At 49.6% G+C, this 17,462-nt stretch overlaps 1 protein-coding gene and 1 long non-coding RNA gene across 2 annotated transcripts; one reads left to right on the forward strand and one right to left on the reverse strand.

The window, feature by feature from the left end:
• Positions 1 to 591: 591 nt before the first annotated feature.
• On the reverse strand, positions 592 to 3,837 carry ZNF784 (zinc finger protein 784). Its single transcript, XM_079120008.1, has 2 exons — positions 3,712 to 3,837; positions 592 to 2,561 (listed from the first exon to the last, which is right to left on the reverse strand). Exons 1-2 carry the CDS (start codon positions 3,787 to 3,789, stop codon positions 1,674 to 1,676), a joined length of 966 nt encoding a protein of 321 aa, XP_078976134.1. The 5' UTR covers positions 3,790 to 3,837; the 3' UTR covers positions 592 to 1,673.
• Positions 3,838 to 3,930: 93 nt separating this feature from the next.
• On the forward strand, positions 3,931 to 5,033 carry LOC306649219. The gene is made up of 2 exons (XR_013760611.1): positions 3,931 to 4,153; positions 4,718 to 5,033. It is a non-coding gene; the product is annotated as an uncharacterized lncRNA (long non-coding RNA).
• Positions 5,034 to 17,462: the final 12,429 nt, after the last annotated feature.

Below are 17,462 nucleotides of genomic sequence, written 5' to 3' on the forward strand. Positions count from 1 at the left end.
CTGAGTAGCCATTACTATCTGAGGTGTAAATGCCACACTTGCTGCCAATCCCACCACTCCTTGTTGAATCCCAACACCGAGCCCAAGTGTCAGTTGCCAGATTTCACCTCGCAGGTACTTTTGCCTTTAATTTGGCCACACAGTTCTGGTGTTTACATTTGTGATCTCTTCTCAAAGGCACAAGGAATTGTGGATTGGTGACAGGGATACACATGGCTCCAGTGTGGGGGAATGGAGTGGGTAAGGCCTCAGCTGGGCTGCTATGCAGTAAAGATGTGAGGTCACTGCTGGCTTGTTCTATAAGAATAGTGACAAGGAAAAGAAGTATCCAAATGTCACAGATACTTAAGTGTTCAACACAAAGAAACTGGTAAGGGGTTAGGTGAGGGAGGAATGTCCAGGTTCCTGAGATAGGGAGCATAGGTGTTTTTCTGGGGCAAATGGGTGAGTTAAGTCCCTGCAGGCTGTCTTGTGGTGTTGGCTAATTGGGACTGACACTAGTGGCTTGTTGTCTCATGAGCAGACCAGGACTAAGCAAATGTGCCAGTCTTCCCAAACCCTTCTCCCACTTGGAAATGAAAGGTCTGAAGACCCAGCACCTATTCAATCACATTCTAAAGATGAGAACACAGGCTTGGGAAGTGGTACAGTGCAACTTAAATGTTCATGGCAAGATCACAGCATGGCTCTGTTCCCTCACTTCCCCAGAGCAGACAACCCAGATACCAGACTGACAAAGAGAACCCCTTCATCAAGTCCTTTAATAGGAACAGACTGGAGATTTCCCACCTCCAGCCCCCAGTCCTCCTTGTTCCACAGCTGGGCCCGAATGCCATGCTGCCATTAGCAAGTCCTTCCTTGGGACTGCCTGGGACTAAGCAATAAGCTGCTTCAAATTCAGAGTGGAGGAAATCAGAGAAACCTAAGGCTTCTTTGCAGATATGTTGGACCACAGGCTCCGAGCCTAACACTTCAGAAAGGGGTTAGCAGGTGGTTGTTTGCTGCTCTCAGTTGCCTCTGAAGAGGAGTCTGGATGGATTAAGGAGGAACCACCATGGGGGCAGAGGCAGCAGTGCTGAATGCAAATCCTATGGTTAGGCTTACATCCTTGAGGCTTAAGTGCTCTCAGCTGTGACTTGGGGACCTTCTGGATCTCTTTACAGATGACCTGGGGGCATTTTCTGCCTGGGGGTTTGTATACAACTCAGGTCCAGTGCAGTATAGTGAGGTAGGCAAAAAGATTCCATCACAGTCCACTTCAGGGAGCACCCAACTTAGTCCAGCGTTCTGCAGAAGGACTGACCAAGAACACTGGTATACCCCTGATTCCCACCTTCCACTCAACTGTGGCTCCCCTTTGTAGTGTCCAGGTTCTTTTGTAACAGGCTGTTTTGCCCAAGGACGACCTAACAAGGATGCAAACGGCAGTGAAGAGCTTCCTGTGGTCCTCATGTTTAGCTGGGCACACACAGGGCTGCATCTACCCCTCTGTGGCATCTCACACAGGTGTAATGTGGGTCTCTGGGAGTCCACAACTTGGTTCTCTGCCTTTATGCTCCAACACCAGCGGCTCACTCCCTCCCCACTCTGGCCCTGCCTCCTTTTGCCCACACCCTCCCCTGCAATCAGCCTCCTTTTTCAAGAATTATTGCCCCCAGCCCTGCTCTCCCAGCCTACTGATCAACCTTTACCTTCGCCTTCACCATCTCCCCACAGCCCCCTTCCAGAGTGCTGCCTGTCCCACTCCCTGACCCTTCAGCCACCAATGATCCCAACTGGCCTCCAGAGTCTCCCAACCCAGGCCCAGGCCCGTGGAAGTGGGTGCGCTGGTGCTTGCGGAAGTTGGAGGAGTTGTTGAAAGTGCGATCGCAGAGGGTGCAACGGAAGGGGCGCTCTCCAGTGTGGATGCGGGCATGCCCGCTCAGCACCGAGGACTGCGTGAAACCCTTGCCGCAGATGCCACAGTGATACGGGCGCTCACCGGTGTGCACCCGCTCGTGGTCTCGCATGTCTGAAGAGCGGCGGAACGGTTTGGCGCAGAACCTGCAGGCGAAGGGTTTCCCCACCGCCGCGCCAGCAGCCGCAGCGGCCATCACCACCTCCGACCTCTCCTGCGGCACCCCGGGGCTTGGCTCTCCAGCTGCTGCGGCTTGTGGAGGCCTGCCGGAGGTGCCCGGCTCCAGCCCGTGTCGGTGCTGGTGCCGGAGCAGTGGCGCTAAGGCCTTGAAGGCCCGCGGGCACAGGGGGCAGCGGTAGGGCCGCTCCCCGGTGTGCAAGCTGTAGTGAGCGCGGAGGCTGGCAGGACCCGGGCAGCTGTGACCACACACGTGACACCGGCTTGGGTCCCCACCCTGCCCGCCACCATCCGCGCCTGCCACGTGGCCATGTTCATGGAACAGCAGCTCGGAGACCAGTCGGAAGGCAGCTGGACACAAGGCACAGTGGAAAGAGCCTGGCTCTGGTGGCTCTGGTACCAGCGAAGTGTCTGTGACCTTCACCACCTGGATCTCGATGAGGTCACTTGGGGGTGTGGCGGGATGGCCATCATCAGGCACCAGGACCTGGGAGAGGGAGAAGAACAGAGAAGCCTGTGGGCCCTGCCTGGAGACCTCCCCATAGGCCCCCACTTTCTTGAACGTCTGCTCCACTGCAGGCCAGGGCGCCCTCCACTACTAGGTTGTTTCCAAGCCCAGTACGCTGCTGTGAGCCCTCAGCTCTTCCCTCTTGCCCAAAAGACCTCAAGGACCCAGGCTTTTCTCTTCTCCACCCAAGTTCAAACCCCTGTGGTTTCTTCCTTCTCCTGCTGAAAGAGCCTCCTAGAGGGAATGTGTTCCCACCTCTTATAATCCACCTCCCTTGAATGGGATCTTGAAAATGTAAATCAGATAAAGCCACTTTTCCACTCAGAACGCTCCCACGGCTCCAAATGCACTTAGAACCCCAAACCGTCACTATCATAGCCACCCTGATCTGACTCCTGCTTATCTCTCTGACCTCAGTATAAAAAGAAGCTCCCCAACCCCACTCTATCAGCTCACTTTTTATTTCCTTTATAGAACGTATCACAAAAATCTCATTTATAGTCTCTCTCCTCTCACAGGATGGCAAGCTACAAGAGAACACAATCCTTGTCTGTCTTGGTCACCTCTCCATTATAGACCCTGAACAGCAGCTCAGTAAATGTTTGCTGAATGAATGAATGTACTCAGTTACTCTCCATCCTGAATGAGGGGAACGAGGAGGAGGTTCCAAAGTCATTTATTTGGGAAACCCATTCCTCCCCGCAAATTCTCCTGTGGGTATTACCGAGCCATAGACATCCCTCCACCCCAACATAGTGACCTGATAATTACTCCCTTTCAGGGTCACCTTTGGAATCTCCAGGCAAATTGACTAGCCCAAGAATTTCCCGGAGACCCCGCTCCCATGAAGTCATTACCCTAATTATGCAAACGAATCCCTGAGATTCCTCACCCACGACACAATCCTGCCCCACAGACAACCCCGGTCGCTAGGCCCCGCCCCTCAGGGCCCCGCCCCAACCCCATAGGCTCCTCCCTAAGCCCCGCCCCAGAAAATACTCAAGAAGCCCCGCCCCCAGGGCAGGCACCCTGATTCCACCCACGTCAACCCTTATAGGCCCCGCCCCCTGCCCTGCGACCGCCCCCCCCGCCTCGAGCCACCCCGCGCAGGCCCCTTTGTCGCCCGCACCAGGTCCGGTGGCTCCAGGGATCGTGACTCCGGGGTCGGTGAGCTCGGACTCGGGTGCTCCGGGCGCGCAGCGGCCATCTTGTGCCCAAGCCCGGTCCCGGAGGCCAATGGTCGCTCTCCAAGGGGGTGGGGCTCGGGCTGGCGTAAGAGGTTCTGCGCCGGCGCACTGCAGGGCGGAGGGGGCGGGGCCAGGGCGGGGCTCCCGGGCCACTGTCAGCTCTTCTCCCTGCGGGAAGGTGGCCAGGGAGGAGAGATGCAGCGTGGCGTCGGGTTGTCTGCAACACCGGGCGAAGGATTCAGACGTCCCTTTAAAACCGGCACTAGCAGACCCGGAGCTTGCTCGGAGGAGCCTCAGAGAGTGGAAGAACTGCGTGTCGTTTTCATAGCAAACGTTTCTGTGGTTGCCTTCTCGGCGTGGCTCGTGATAACGTAGTGATGCGAAGTAAGTTCATGAATATAAGGCTTTTTAAAAGTCGGTGTCGATGGGCTGTGGCTCAGTGGTAGGACGCTTGCCTGGCATGTGTGAGGCACTGAGTTCGATTCTTGGCACCGCAAGTAAATAAATGAAAAATAAAAACCCATCAACAACTAAAATAATTTTTTAAAAGTCGGTGTCGAGAAAGATTCTCAGTAAACAGCAGCTCGGATGGTCCCGAGAGGAAGCAACCGCGCGAGCGGGGATGCCTGGAGGACAGCGCAAACTCGGAGGCTGCGGCAGCACCAAGGACAGGGCTCCGTGCTCTTTCTGCGGCCTGGCTGCGTGCCTGAGTGCTCACTGCACTTCCCTGGAACACTCCCTTTCTCCTGGACAGAACTCCGCGCTGTCGTGAAAGCCCCGGAGGAAAGAGACGTCGAAGAACCGCGAAACGCTCTCACATTGTTTCCTCGGCAGGGCAGGAGATCCGTAAACGTGACGGTCGCTCCCAAGTTTGCTGTCCCTTCGGGGAACACGGTAGGGTTGCATTTTTCTTTGAAGTTAACTGTAGTGGTGCGATTTTCTTTGCAGGTGAAAGTGATGTGTGTCCCCCTCAGCACGCATTAAGAGCCATAGAGCAATCCACAGCCTTCATTCTTCCCGAGTTTGGCGGAGATTGTTGGTCAAAGTGAAGTTTCCATCAGCCTGGGCTCCGGAGTGACTAATGAACACAAAGCTGGTGCCTTGGATATATAACGCTTAAAACAATCATTGTTATGTTGAGCCACTGAACTTTGAGATGGTTCCTGTGCCCCAGGTCCTAAATCATGCTAAGCACACATTCTATCATGGAGCTTCACCCACAGCCCTGATAGGTAGCCTTTAAAATAAACTTTTGTTGCGTTAATTCCTTTGATCTTTGGTTTGTTTTTTTACTGCAGCATAACCTATCTCAACTGATACATGTCTTTTACTTATATTTATTTTGTTATGAACACTTCTGCATAGGAAAGAATACAGAATAATATAATTCCTCATACTCAACAAAACAACACTTAAAATGTACATAACTCATACAGTCTGAGCCTTCTGTGTACCTGGACATTCATTCTCCTGTCTCCCTTACCTGGGGTTATTAGGTTTTGCATTTGCTCTTCCTCATTCTCATGCATGGGTTTTTTGTTTGTTTTGTTTTGTTTTGTTTTTTGAGACAGGGTCTCACTAAGTTGCTGAGACTGGTCTTGGACTTGGATCCTCCTGTCACAGCTTCCCAAGTCGCTGAAACGACAGGTGTGCACCACCACACCTGGCTCATGCATGTATTTTAAAAAATTTTGCTAGATGTATGAAAAGATATGAACTTGTTCTGCATGTTTTAAAATTTGACAATAAATTATATAACAGTGCAAACTCTAATTTCCCTGCCTTGGTATTGTTTTGGATTGGCCCAAATTTTTATTATTACAAATAACATTGCCACAAACACCCTTGCTCATGTCTCCTTGAAACCAAAGGGCATTTTCTCTAATAATACACCTGGGGGTTAGGGATGTAGCTCAGTGGTAAAGTGCATGCCTAGCATCACAGACCCTGTGTTCTATCACCAGCACAACAAAGAGCAGCAACAATATCAACCAAGTTTGCGAGATAAAGATTATCCACCTGGGAGCTGAATTGCTGGATCAAGGAGTTTGATCAAGCAAATTCAGCCACGGGTGGAATTACAATGACTCCATAACTCACTGGGAAATCTTGGGTAAGGCATTTAATAATGCATTATGGTTTTCATGGACCCAGGGTCCTTTCAACCCTAAAATACACTACAGATTATATTTTATAATTACTCTAGTATATAGGTGAACATAACCGAACATGGATTATGTTTTTCTTTTGATTGCTTTTGAAACGGGGTATCAATATGTTGCCCAGTCCTGTCTTGAACTTCTGGGTTCAAGAGATCCCCCGCCTCAGTCGCCCAGGTAGCAGGAACTACAGGTGTACACCATCCTGCCTAATTTTCTTGTAATATAAAAATAAACTAAAATGTGTTTGTGAGTCCCTTAGGGTACATGGGCTCCAGGCACTTCATGTTCTTGTTGAGTCTAATAGACAAGTAGCCATTCCTGTCAGGTTCCTAATTCACAAAAGTAAGATCATACATCACACAGTCGCTATAAGGATGAAGAAATCTCTAAAATGTTTTGAATAGTGTATGATACAAAGTAGGTCATGTGTTAGCTATAATTATTTCTACCAATTTACACACCCACCAGCAATGACTGGAGTCCCCCTTGGTTGACATCCTTACCAACGACTAATTGAACAAACTTTTAAATGTTTGCCACTCTGTGGGTGTTAAGTGTTCCCCACTGAGGATCTCTTTGTCAAATGATATTTGGGGCACAACTCGTTCTCTGTTCTCCCTTTCTTGAGAGCCAGGATGATTTCATCTCTGCAGCCACAGAGAAGGCACGTAGATGCCCCAGTGAGTTAGTGAGTGACTGGATCTTTGCAATAAAGACTCATTTACCGGATCTTGAGATCATTAAATATTTGAAGAGGAAAGTGTGCTTCGATTGAACAACCATAAGTTTTAAAAGATGGAAGGGGTTCAGATCTGTTTATCCATTTGCTGTGCAAATTTGGGCATGTGGTGTCTCCTCTCAATGTCCAGCTGACATCAGCAAAGTAAGCACCCTTACACCATCTGGCAGGGTTGTAGTGAAAGCACCACAGACTGGGAACACCAAGGGTCCAGCCTCAATCCTGGAAGCAACTGGTGCTGAATAACTCTGGGATTATTGCCCCTTTCCTGTTGCCTTTCTTGAGGCCCTTGGGGCCTGGCCTGGCACTGATAGCCTGTCACATGACCTGAGGCAACACGAAACCAACATAAGATGGCATGAAGAGTCTGGCTTGGGATCAGAAGATATGGGATCCTTCCTTGCTTTTTTTCATATATATATATTTTTTTAGTTGTCAATGAACCTTTATTTAATTAATTACTATGAGGTTCTAAGAATTGAACCCAGTGACTCACACATGCCAGGAAAGTGCTCCACCACTGAGCTGCAGCTCCAGCCCCTGCCTTGCTTCTTTCTCTCACTTTCTTTTTTTTCTTTTTTTTTTTTGGGGGGGGGGCGTTCTGGGGATTGAACCCAGGGCCTTGTGCTTGCGAGGCGAGCACTCTACCAACTGAGCTACATCCCCAGCCCCAGCCCCTCTCTCACTTTCTTACTATGAAATCCCGAGTGTGCCACCTCACCTCGTTGGTCCTGGACTCCTTGCCTCAAAAAAAAAAAAAAAAAAACAAAAAAAAAAGTTCATGAGGATTGAACCCAGGGGTGCTACATTATTTGACTACATCCCCAACCCTTTGTATTTAATTTTGAGGCAGGGTTTCACTGAGTTGCTCAGGCCAACTCAAACTTGCCATCCTCTTGCCTCAGCCTCCTCAGCCTCCTCAGCATGGGATTACCAGCACGCACCACCATGCCTTGCTTGTCTTTTAAAACTGATTGGTTAAAAGACTCACCATATGGTCCAAAGATTCTACTCCTAGTTATGTGTCCAAGAAATAAATACATAAGTGCTCACAAACAGCATTTTTTCATAATAGCCAAAGTGCAGAAGTAAGCCAGATGTCCATCAACTGACAAATGGATGAATGAAATGTGGCATATCCATACAATGGAACATTATTTGACCATAAAAAGAAATTAAGTACTGACACCTGCTATAATATGGATGAGTCTTGAAGACCTTAAGTGAGTTGGACACTGTAATCCCAGTGGCTGGGGAGGCTGAGGCAGGAGTATCATGAGTTCAAAGCCAGCCTTGGCAACTTACAAGCAACTCAGCTAGATCCTGTCTCTAAATAAAATATAACAAAGTGATGGAGATATGGCTCAGTGGCTAAGACCCCTAGGTTTAATCCCCAATACAAAAAAGGAAAAGGAAAAAAAAAGAAAGAAAAAACATTAAGTGAAATAAGCCTGACAGAAATGGTCACATAGTACGCATAGTATATGATTTCATTCACACCACACATCTAGACCAGGGGAATCTACAGGAGCAAAACTCAGGTTAGCGGTTCCTGAGGACGAGGTGGCGAGTGACTGGAGGTAAGGGAATAAGGGAGGGCGTGGGATGGTGAACGTGTTCTAAACTGACCATGGCGATAGGTGCACATATCTGCAGCTTTGGGCAAGTAGTGTCTCCTCTAGTGTTCACCTGACATCTTCACACTGGGCCCCATAACACCATCTTGGCAGGGTTGTGGTGAGAACGGCCATAGTGATATATGCCCTCAGCCATGGAATCGTGCCATCCAAGTGTATGAACTGTAGGGTGGGTGGGTCATATATCAATAAAGGTGTTTTTAAAAATGACTGGTTTTCAGGGTAAAGTGTAGATGATATTTAAAAATTATAAACGTATGCAATATCCCAGCAGCTGCTTCAGAAACTGAGGCAGAAGGAAGGCAGGTTTGAAGTCAGCCGGGGAACTTAGCCAGATCCTGTCTCCAAATAAAATAAAAAGGCCTGGGGGTGTGGTTCTGTGGCAGAGTGCTTGCCTCACATGTGCAAGGCCCTGGGTTGGAACTGAAACCAAAACCAAAACCAAAAAAAAACCCTACATAATGTGTATATGGATGTTCACTGTGCAAGCCTTCCAGCTCTTCTCTGAAAATTCTCAAAATGTTGGTATCGGGAACCTGCAGCCAATATTTAAAATCTGATTTTTGAAAACTCCCAAGTCATGGCTCATCCATGTCAGAGTGCAAGCCCCTGGAAGTCAGAGATCATGTCTTCATCAGTTCCTCCAGTACCTGTGCACACGCGCTGGTATCTGGGATTTTGAGGTATTCAAAACATTCTTATTTAATTTTTAATTTGTATTTTTGTCATGACAGAATGTTCAATAAAAACATTTTTAATTAGTGAATCAATGAATAAGTGTAAATGTCTATGAAAAAAGACATACGTGTACTGACTGTGACGTGAATAAATGAGGGAATAGAAGCTAGTAATGAAAAAAAAAAAGAAGCTAGTAATGATGGCTGCCTGAAGTCCTAAGCCAGTAGTAAACTGCCAAGTGGGCCTCCTCAGGCCTTCCTGTCTGGGTCTCTGAATGGCTTAACGTCTGCAGGCTAACTGGTGCTTATTGCAGGCTCACTGGGTACATCCAGAGGTAGACAGGTTGTGCTCACCAAAGAGGAATTCCTCGTCTCTCAGTTCACTTTCATTCTGACATTTCTAGAGACAGAAAGGCGCGCAGAGCAGGAAAGCCCAATTCATTGCACAGATGGGGGGAAATGAGACCCAGCGTAGGGAAGGAGCTCAATGAACCGTCAGCCAGCAAAACCTGGACTACCTGGAAAGGCAGGAAGAAAGCTAAGAGAATTAAGAAAAAGGGCACGTCAATGAAAGTTCAAAACAACACATACCCAGGAGCATTCAGTATGAGAAAAGAAAGTCCAATCAATTCATTTAAAGGATAATAATTATCGTATGCAAATTTTAAAGGATAAAATTTTTATGAATTTCTCATCACCTGAGACAGTTCTATAATGCTTTTTACCTTACATTCTTAACTGCACTTCATACAACCATTTTGTTTTCTGTTCTCCTTTATTGTGTTGGAGATCAAACCCAGGGCTTGGGATTACAGGCAAACGCCTCCACGCCAGGCTTTAATACCATTTTCGGCATAGAATAGAAAGATAATCAATCTTTGCTTTAATATGGTTGATCAAACATTTCATTTTTGGAGCTGGTGTGGTGGCAGATGCCTGCAATCCCCTACTTGGGAGCCTGACAAAGGAGGATCGCAAGTTCAAGGTCAGTCTTGCAGGCTCTGCCTGGCAACTAACAAGATCCTGTCTCAAAATAAATAAATAAATAAAAGCGGCTGGGGATATAGCACATTAGTAAGAGTGCCCCTGGGTTTAATGACCAAAACCCAAAAATATATATAAAGGCTGGGAAGTAATCAGTGGTAGACAGCCCATGCATGAAACTCTGGGTTCAATTCCTATCGCTAGCTATCTATGTACAGATACATTTGATTTAAAATTAATATATATATACACGTATTTATTTTTGATAATGTAGTAAAATTTTTATTTCAGGTTCATAACTGTTGTAGTTTTAGCATTGTTGTCAGGTTTGGGAAAATCCTAATCAAATTTCTTGCATGTGGGAATTTAACAGAGCTACAGGGTTTTTTTTTGGGGGGGGGGTTACTGGGGATTGAACTCAGTGTGTGATGGGCTGACAGATTTGGCTCCATGGAAACGGTATAGGCCAGGCTATATGGACAATGACTAAACAGACTCCATTTTGCTCCGAGACTCCGTGTTAGGTAGGAAATGCTTTTCCCATGGGAATGCCCATCTCTGTACCCGTCATCAGTAATTTAGCACGACATGTTTGGCAACACAAAATGACAAAATGGCAATTCTTGTATAATGAAAAATCATTCTTTTTTATTCCTGTTTTCCTAAACAACTTACCATGTCAATGGTGCTGCCAACAGTGATTATCTAGATGTTAGTAACCATTCTTTAGTTTGTACCTAAGTGAGGTCATCTTGACCCACCTTCCCTTCTGCTGGTGATTTCAGATCCCATGTTAGTTTGTAATTTTGAATCATAGCAACAGACACTTATGATTGATGTACTGGTTTTTGGTATTAGAACCCCTACAACTCTATGGTCCGGGCTGTTCTCCCAATAACCATTTTTGGGGTGTTGTGTGAGACAGTCAGCTGGCCGGTTTAATAAAGACTTCTCAGTGGTGATCGTTCTGTTCTTAAGTTGCGCCCCATAACGAGGGCACTCGACCACAGAGCCACATCCACAGCCTTATTTTGCATTTTATCTAGAGACAGGGTCTCCCTGTTGCTGAGGCTGGCTTTGAAGCCACGATCCTCCTGCCTCAGCCTCCCAAGCCACTGGGATTACATGTCCGCCAGAGTTGCAGTTTTTGAGCAGTGACTAATCTGAAATAATCTTTGAATCATGGTCATTCCTTACTCAGGAAGCACTTAGGCCGGTGAGGCCCCTCCAAACTGAGCGCTTCGTGTTTAAAGTGTAAAAGCTGCTTTGCTTCCGTGAAGGGGGAGCCTACAGGGATGAGGCTGGGGCTCAGACCGGAGCCTTGTTGTAGGGGGCCTAACGCCTCTGGTGGGAACCTTCCTGTTACCAACCCCTCTGCCCACTTTAAAACAGGGGAGCCTGCGGCTCTGAGGACTGGGAGCCCAGGACCGAGACTGGCTGAGTTCTGAGAGCCTCCCTTTCCGACCCTGGGCCCCAGCCCGGTCTATGCAACTGTGCGGGTCCGTGGGTCCCGGCTGGGTCGGGGCGAGAATGGACAGAACACTCCTCTGCGGCTGAGACCATGCGGCTCCCACCTACGAGGGGGGTGGCAGGCCGGGCAGGGCGCGGACCGGCGCCCCGGCGCGAGCCGGGCCGCAGCACTTGGCAGGCGCCGGGGCCTCGCGGCCCCTCGCGCGTCCCCGCGGCGGCCGCCCCGCCCTCACCGGCCCGCCCCTAAAGCCGCTGTCCTGCGGCCGCCGTTTCTGCTCGGCGGATCAGAGAGGCAGCCCAGATGACCGGTCTGATGGGCGCAGCGGGCCGGGGGCTCCGGAACCGACGAGGTCGGAGGGGAGGCGGTGTCGCCAGCGGGAGGTCGGTGGCGGGTGGACGGCCCGGGCGGAAGGCAACGAGAGGAAGCGGAGCGCAGAGGGGTCGGCGGGAGGACCATAGAGAGGCGGGGCGCGGCTAGAAGGGCCCGGAGCACAGGCCGAACTGGCCTCCGAAGGCCGAAAGAAAGACCCAGGCTCCTTGGATGGAGGCCTGTGTGTCAGCGGCTTCTGGCTCAGTCCATCCCGTGTTCTGGAGTGTGACCTCCCTCTGCTTATCCTGTTGTCACTCGCGAAACAGAAATGATTCTGTTACCACCCAAGGGAAAGAAACAAAGCCGTATTCAAAAGTACCAAGCACAGTGCCTTTGCACGGATGGTGTGGAACACAGGGGAACTAGCGCTGTTACCGTTTGGCCGGTTGAACTCGTTTCTGCACCTCTGAATTTCTTCATGGGGTCTCCCATCCTCCCACATCCCTCCCGACCTCAGAACTTAACGCTTTGTCTTCTGGGTGGCAGCACCAGCCTCCAGGGCCTCACCTCTCAATTCAGTAGCCCCATCAAAACGTGCAGGCGAAGATCTTCCACAAGGTAGAAAGCCTTCCACAGCTCCTTCCAGAGCCAACTTGAGAAATGCAGCTCTTCAGCCTGAGGGGTCGGGCCGTGTGTGAGCTCTTGGTCTTGGAGTGTGTGAGACAGAGCTCTCCAGGAGGCAGTGCCTGCCAAACTCTCCTCTGGCCACTTTGCACTCTGGCCACATGCAACATGACACCTCCCTGAGCACTCTGTCACACCTGCAGGTGTGTCTTGGGTTGTCATGGAATTACGACAAGTTGTGTTTTATGTGTAAAATGAAAACCAGATTTCTGAAGACTGTTTATATGTAACCTGTTCATCTGGGGCAACTCATTTCCTCCCAAAAGCCATCTTGCCTCCTTTCTCACTCCCCGGGTGGTGTGAGGAGCCCCTCAGCTTCTCCTGCACTGCTCAAGGCCACCGGTTTCAGAGGAACATTTCTACTGCCCAGTAACTGTGCTCCCCCATGAAGCCCTAGTGCCAGCAGCACACAATTCAAGTTCCTCAGGCTGGCAATGTGTTTGTCTCCAGTCAGAATCGCCCTTTGCTGGGCTCTGAAAGATGAGCAGTTGTCTGTGCTTTTCTAGTCCTAGATTTTGCACCCTCCATTCACTTTGCCTGCAACTACACTAGCTGTTCCCCAATCTGACCAATTCTCCTGTGACCACAAGTCTGAACTCAGACATCTCCTCTGGAAAAACCTTCCCAGTTCTGTGACCCTCCCTCAGTTGGAGTGTCTGCTCCTCCTGGCCTCTTGGAGCTAGTGTTGCTTCATAGTTCCCTTTTTATTGTCCTCTCCTGTAGACACGCCTGTCCAAAATAGTAGCAGCTGGCCACATGTGGTGGCTGGGCACTTGAATTAGGTCAAGTTGTGTTTCATGTATAAAAATGCAAACCAGGTTTCCAAAGGGGTGTGCGTGTGTGTGTGTGTGTGTGTGTGTGTCCCATCCCAGTGTCTGCGAACCAACCACAAGGGGCCATGAGACTGAAGAAGAGGCGCACTGACCCAGGATTGCACAGAGTTCCACTTTTGAGAGCTTTACTGACAGAAGCATGGTCATGGACAGCAGAAGATCAAGTAGATCCTTGAAATTTGTGTCAGAGGAGGGCTGTATATACTGGTTAGGACATAAGTGACTTCATGCTGGCCAAAATGTACCTAGTTTATCTTAAGCTAATATCAAAGAGTCACATTTCTGGTGCCAGGACCTGGGGATACTCTGGCAGCTGTGACTGAAGATGGCTGTGGCCGTATGCTGCTGAATTCACACAGCTAGATAGAATTCATAGAACTAATTTCATATGTGTAGGAGGAAAAAGATAGTCTCTTCTTGAACTTACGGGGCTCTCGGAGACAAAACTCAAAGGTCCTACTAGGTTTCTCCTTTCTTTTCCTTTCCAGCACCCACACCTAGCTTATGGATTGTCAGCCTCAAGCCACGCCCTTGAGGGCTGAGACATGCACCACTGCTGGGACCCGTTTTCCCAGATGACCCTCCCTGAGGAAGGTGTGCTTCATTTCCACCTGAGCTTTCTACTACGTGGCACCCCTGCACCCATCTCACGTCTGAGGGGCCTGCAACAATTCCCCATCTGTGAGTGGGCGGAGACCTTCCCAGCACTGATGCTAATCCAGCTCTATTGTCCACCTGCTGCCCGACGGGCAGTTTTCACTTTTCTGGGCCTCAGTTTCCTCATTTTCAAAGTGCTAAGGTTGAATTTGATAAATGAAATGACCATCTCCCTTGAAATATGAGCCTTTGCTTATAAAAGGTCCCTTAGTAACTCTGAAGACATCCTGAGTATTCTTTGGATTTCAATGGCCTGATCTGTAAAGTGGAGGACATAGCTTGATATTTTGGTCTTTGTTGCCCCATAAGGGCTAAGAGAGTTTCTTGTCACAACAGCTACCTGATAAAGACCAGTCTATAAGAACTGTGGCCTCATGGAAGAAGACAGGACTCTCACTCTTTTATGCCCAGAGGCTGGTACACACAGGAGAGTCTTCATAAACATTCATTGGGAGAATGACTAAGACGCACGTCAGGGAATGTGCGGGATCTAAGTAGAAGGGGGACAGAGGATGAGGTAGATAAAGGTTGGGGTACAGAAAAGTTCTTGGGCCACCTCAGCTCTGAGCTTACCTCTTCCTGAGCTAATGAATTCATCCCAGTTCTTTGTTGCTTCTTTGGATTCAAGGATGACCTGGAGTATATCCTCATCAATCATAGATTCCTGCCTCCATCTTGAGCCTCTTCCCTTAGGCTTCACCTTTTGCCTTCCCTCTGGGCCTCCAGGCCCATGTCCTGCCCTAAGTCAAAGGCGGTACTTGGTCACTGACTGTGCACACACCTGCACAGACACATTGTGCACAGGAGAGAAGCAAGACATCCTGCCCATCAACTGGGTTTCTTATACCTGTTACTTCTGTCCCAAGTTGCTCAGGAGTACCAGCGAGCTGGCTCAACATGTCCTAGTGCACTAGGGAAGACTGAGTCTCTTACTGACTTGGGCATAGAACTATGGCCTTAGTAGTCAGTGTCCCTGGGTCTCCAATGTCCAACTTGGGAGATGTCAGTTGAAGAGCTTGGCTCTGGTGTCATAATGGGACAAAGTAGCACTTGTTTCTTAGCTCTCATGTTGAAGACTGGATGCTGTCCCACTCCAGGGCATACTGGAAGTCTACAGGTGTCAGTGGGAGAGAGAAAGAAAGGGCCTCAAGGTGCATTAGCCAAGGGAGACATGTTCACAGAGGGGGATGTGCATGTCTTGGGATGTGGGTTAGAGAGGTTTGTTTCATTCCTCCTCCCCTTCTTTCAGGCTCAGGATCACAAGTACTCTATACCTGTTTCTGAGGAGGCCATGGACCCATTCTCCCCTAGGGTGACTCCTGCCCTTACACAGGCCTCTTCCCGTCACCCTGGTGACCTGTGTTCCCCCTTAAAAGGACTGTCTCCTACTACAATGGGAATGATGTTCCCTCCATGTACACAGCGGAAGATGACCTACTCCCACTGGAGCCCTGAGCTGGAACTGGCAGGAGCTCTACTCTTCTACAGGGTTTGTGGGTATTCAAGAACGCTCTGTACCTGAGAGCCACAGAATGGCCCAATGCGAGCTCCAGCCCCACATCTGTGCGACTTTCATGGCAAGTCATCAAGCCCTTGGGCATCTTCCAAGGCGTTGTTTCATGCATGGGGCCACACATCAGCCCCAGTTGTATCAGACTCACACCTGCCTGCTCTGTCCCTGGCATTTGTTGGAGGCCCAGCATGTCCAGGTCCACTGGGCTGCATCATTGACAGGCAAATGGGGCTTCATAGGTTCTCTTATTTCTGGTACAGAGAGAAGAGGCCTGGGTCCTGGTCACACTGGATACTTGCTGTATGACGTAAGGCAAAGGACTCATTCTTCACCTCAGTTTCCTTTCATGAAATAGGGAATGATTTGTGGACTCTAAGACCCCTTTTCCCTAGGTATCCTGGCCAGGACTGAGATGTAGGGGTTGGGTCCCTACCTCTGCTACGGCTTCTCTTTATAGACTGGGAGCAATCTGTTTCATTGTGGAACTCAGTTTTCCAATCAGTAAAATGGGACACGCTTCCCTTTCCAGGATGCCCAGGATGAATGGGAGATGGCTGAATATCAGTAGGTAGTATACAAATAATACCTATTGTGCAAATATCATACATACTGTATAAAGGTAGCATTTAATGCTGTATTGCTTATTCATACTAACTCATGGTGCCTGCTGTGACAGGCTAAAAAAAATATTAGTTTTGATTCTTTTTGAATTGTTGGTGTCGAGTGGAACCCGAATGCCTAGGGAACCTTTCTTTTGCGGGGCAAGTTTCTGGCCGGAGAGCTGTCCTGCTACTCCCTCATCCCTGATCTGGTCCCTCCCCCTTTTCCGGGGTCAGAGCATCCCCGGAAGTTATCCCTGCAGCCACTTCAGGGCCCGGAAGTTTGCTGCGCCTGGGGACTGAGGCCGGCAGAGTCAGGAGCGTAGTGTCCTTAGCGTCCTGCCCAGCAGTGCGGTGAGGACCTCGGTGAGGGAGGTGGCTCCCAGACAGTGGACATTGGAGACTGAAGTCCTGCGAGGGAAGGCCGGGCCGGTATAGAGAGGAAGGCAGAAAGTCTGGGGAGTTTTGTTTGGACCAGAGACTTGGGCTTGGAAATCACTTTCCTCCTCGGAGGAGGTAGCAGTCGTTGAGAAAAGGGGATGGTCTGGGAAAGGTTCCTGAAGTAGGCAGGGCCAGGCTGCGGGCAGCGACAGCGAGGGGAGGGTGCTCGAGTGGGGGTCACTCTGCTCTCCGGCCGGAGTTCCGAGGCAAGCGTCTGCCCTTCGAGGACACGGACTGTCCCTGACTGTCTGCCTGCCTGGAGTGCTGAGGTTTATGCTCGACCCTGGATAGGAACATGAAGTTTGAGGGAATGGATAATTGGTTATGGGTGAGGCTGGAGAGAGAGTGATTGCCAGGGAAAAGGAGATTATGCGATGACACGGGAGGGTGGGAGGGGAACCTCAGACTGAGCATGAGCCCAGACATACTGGCCCCAAGTTGGAGGTGTGAACAGTGAAGTCAGATTATTTACTGGGCTATCTAGTCAGAGTTGGATGAGGGCAGCGGTGGGAAAGGAGGCTGATGCCAGGTTGAGTGGTAGATTCATGGGAGGATTTTAAGTAGAGGGAGTGTTAGAAATATCCTTCTGCATCTGGCAGAGTGGTGATCTGGACATACAGGAGATGTCTAGCCAGCTTCAAAGGTCAGAGTCCTTGGCATTCCTGAAGGCTAGGGAGTAGGGTGCTGCAGAGGACAAACAAGGCTTTGTACGTGGAGCCTTGTGAAGTCACTTTGTGGCCAGGGGGCTGTGAAGTGCCACCTGTGTCTGGAGCACCACTGAGAAACAAGGCAGAGAAGTGGCTGCACCCTTCATGAAGGGTCTCAGATTCCAGGGTGAGGAACTTGGACTTGGTCCTGAAGCTGCTGGAGGCTTTGAGTGGTGCCTGAGTCACATTCAACATAGTTATAAGAAGAATCTGCCAGGTCAGTGTGGGAAGAGAACTGGAATCCAGGGTACCAGGGAGAAGGCTGGCTCTGGGGTCCAGG

Source organism: Sciurus vulgaris, assembly GCF_902686455.1.
Source record: "Sciurus vulgaris genome assembly, chromosome: 17".
NCBI lineage: Eukaryota > Metazoa > Chordata > Mammalia > Rodentia > Sciuridae > Sciurus > Sciurus vulgaris.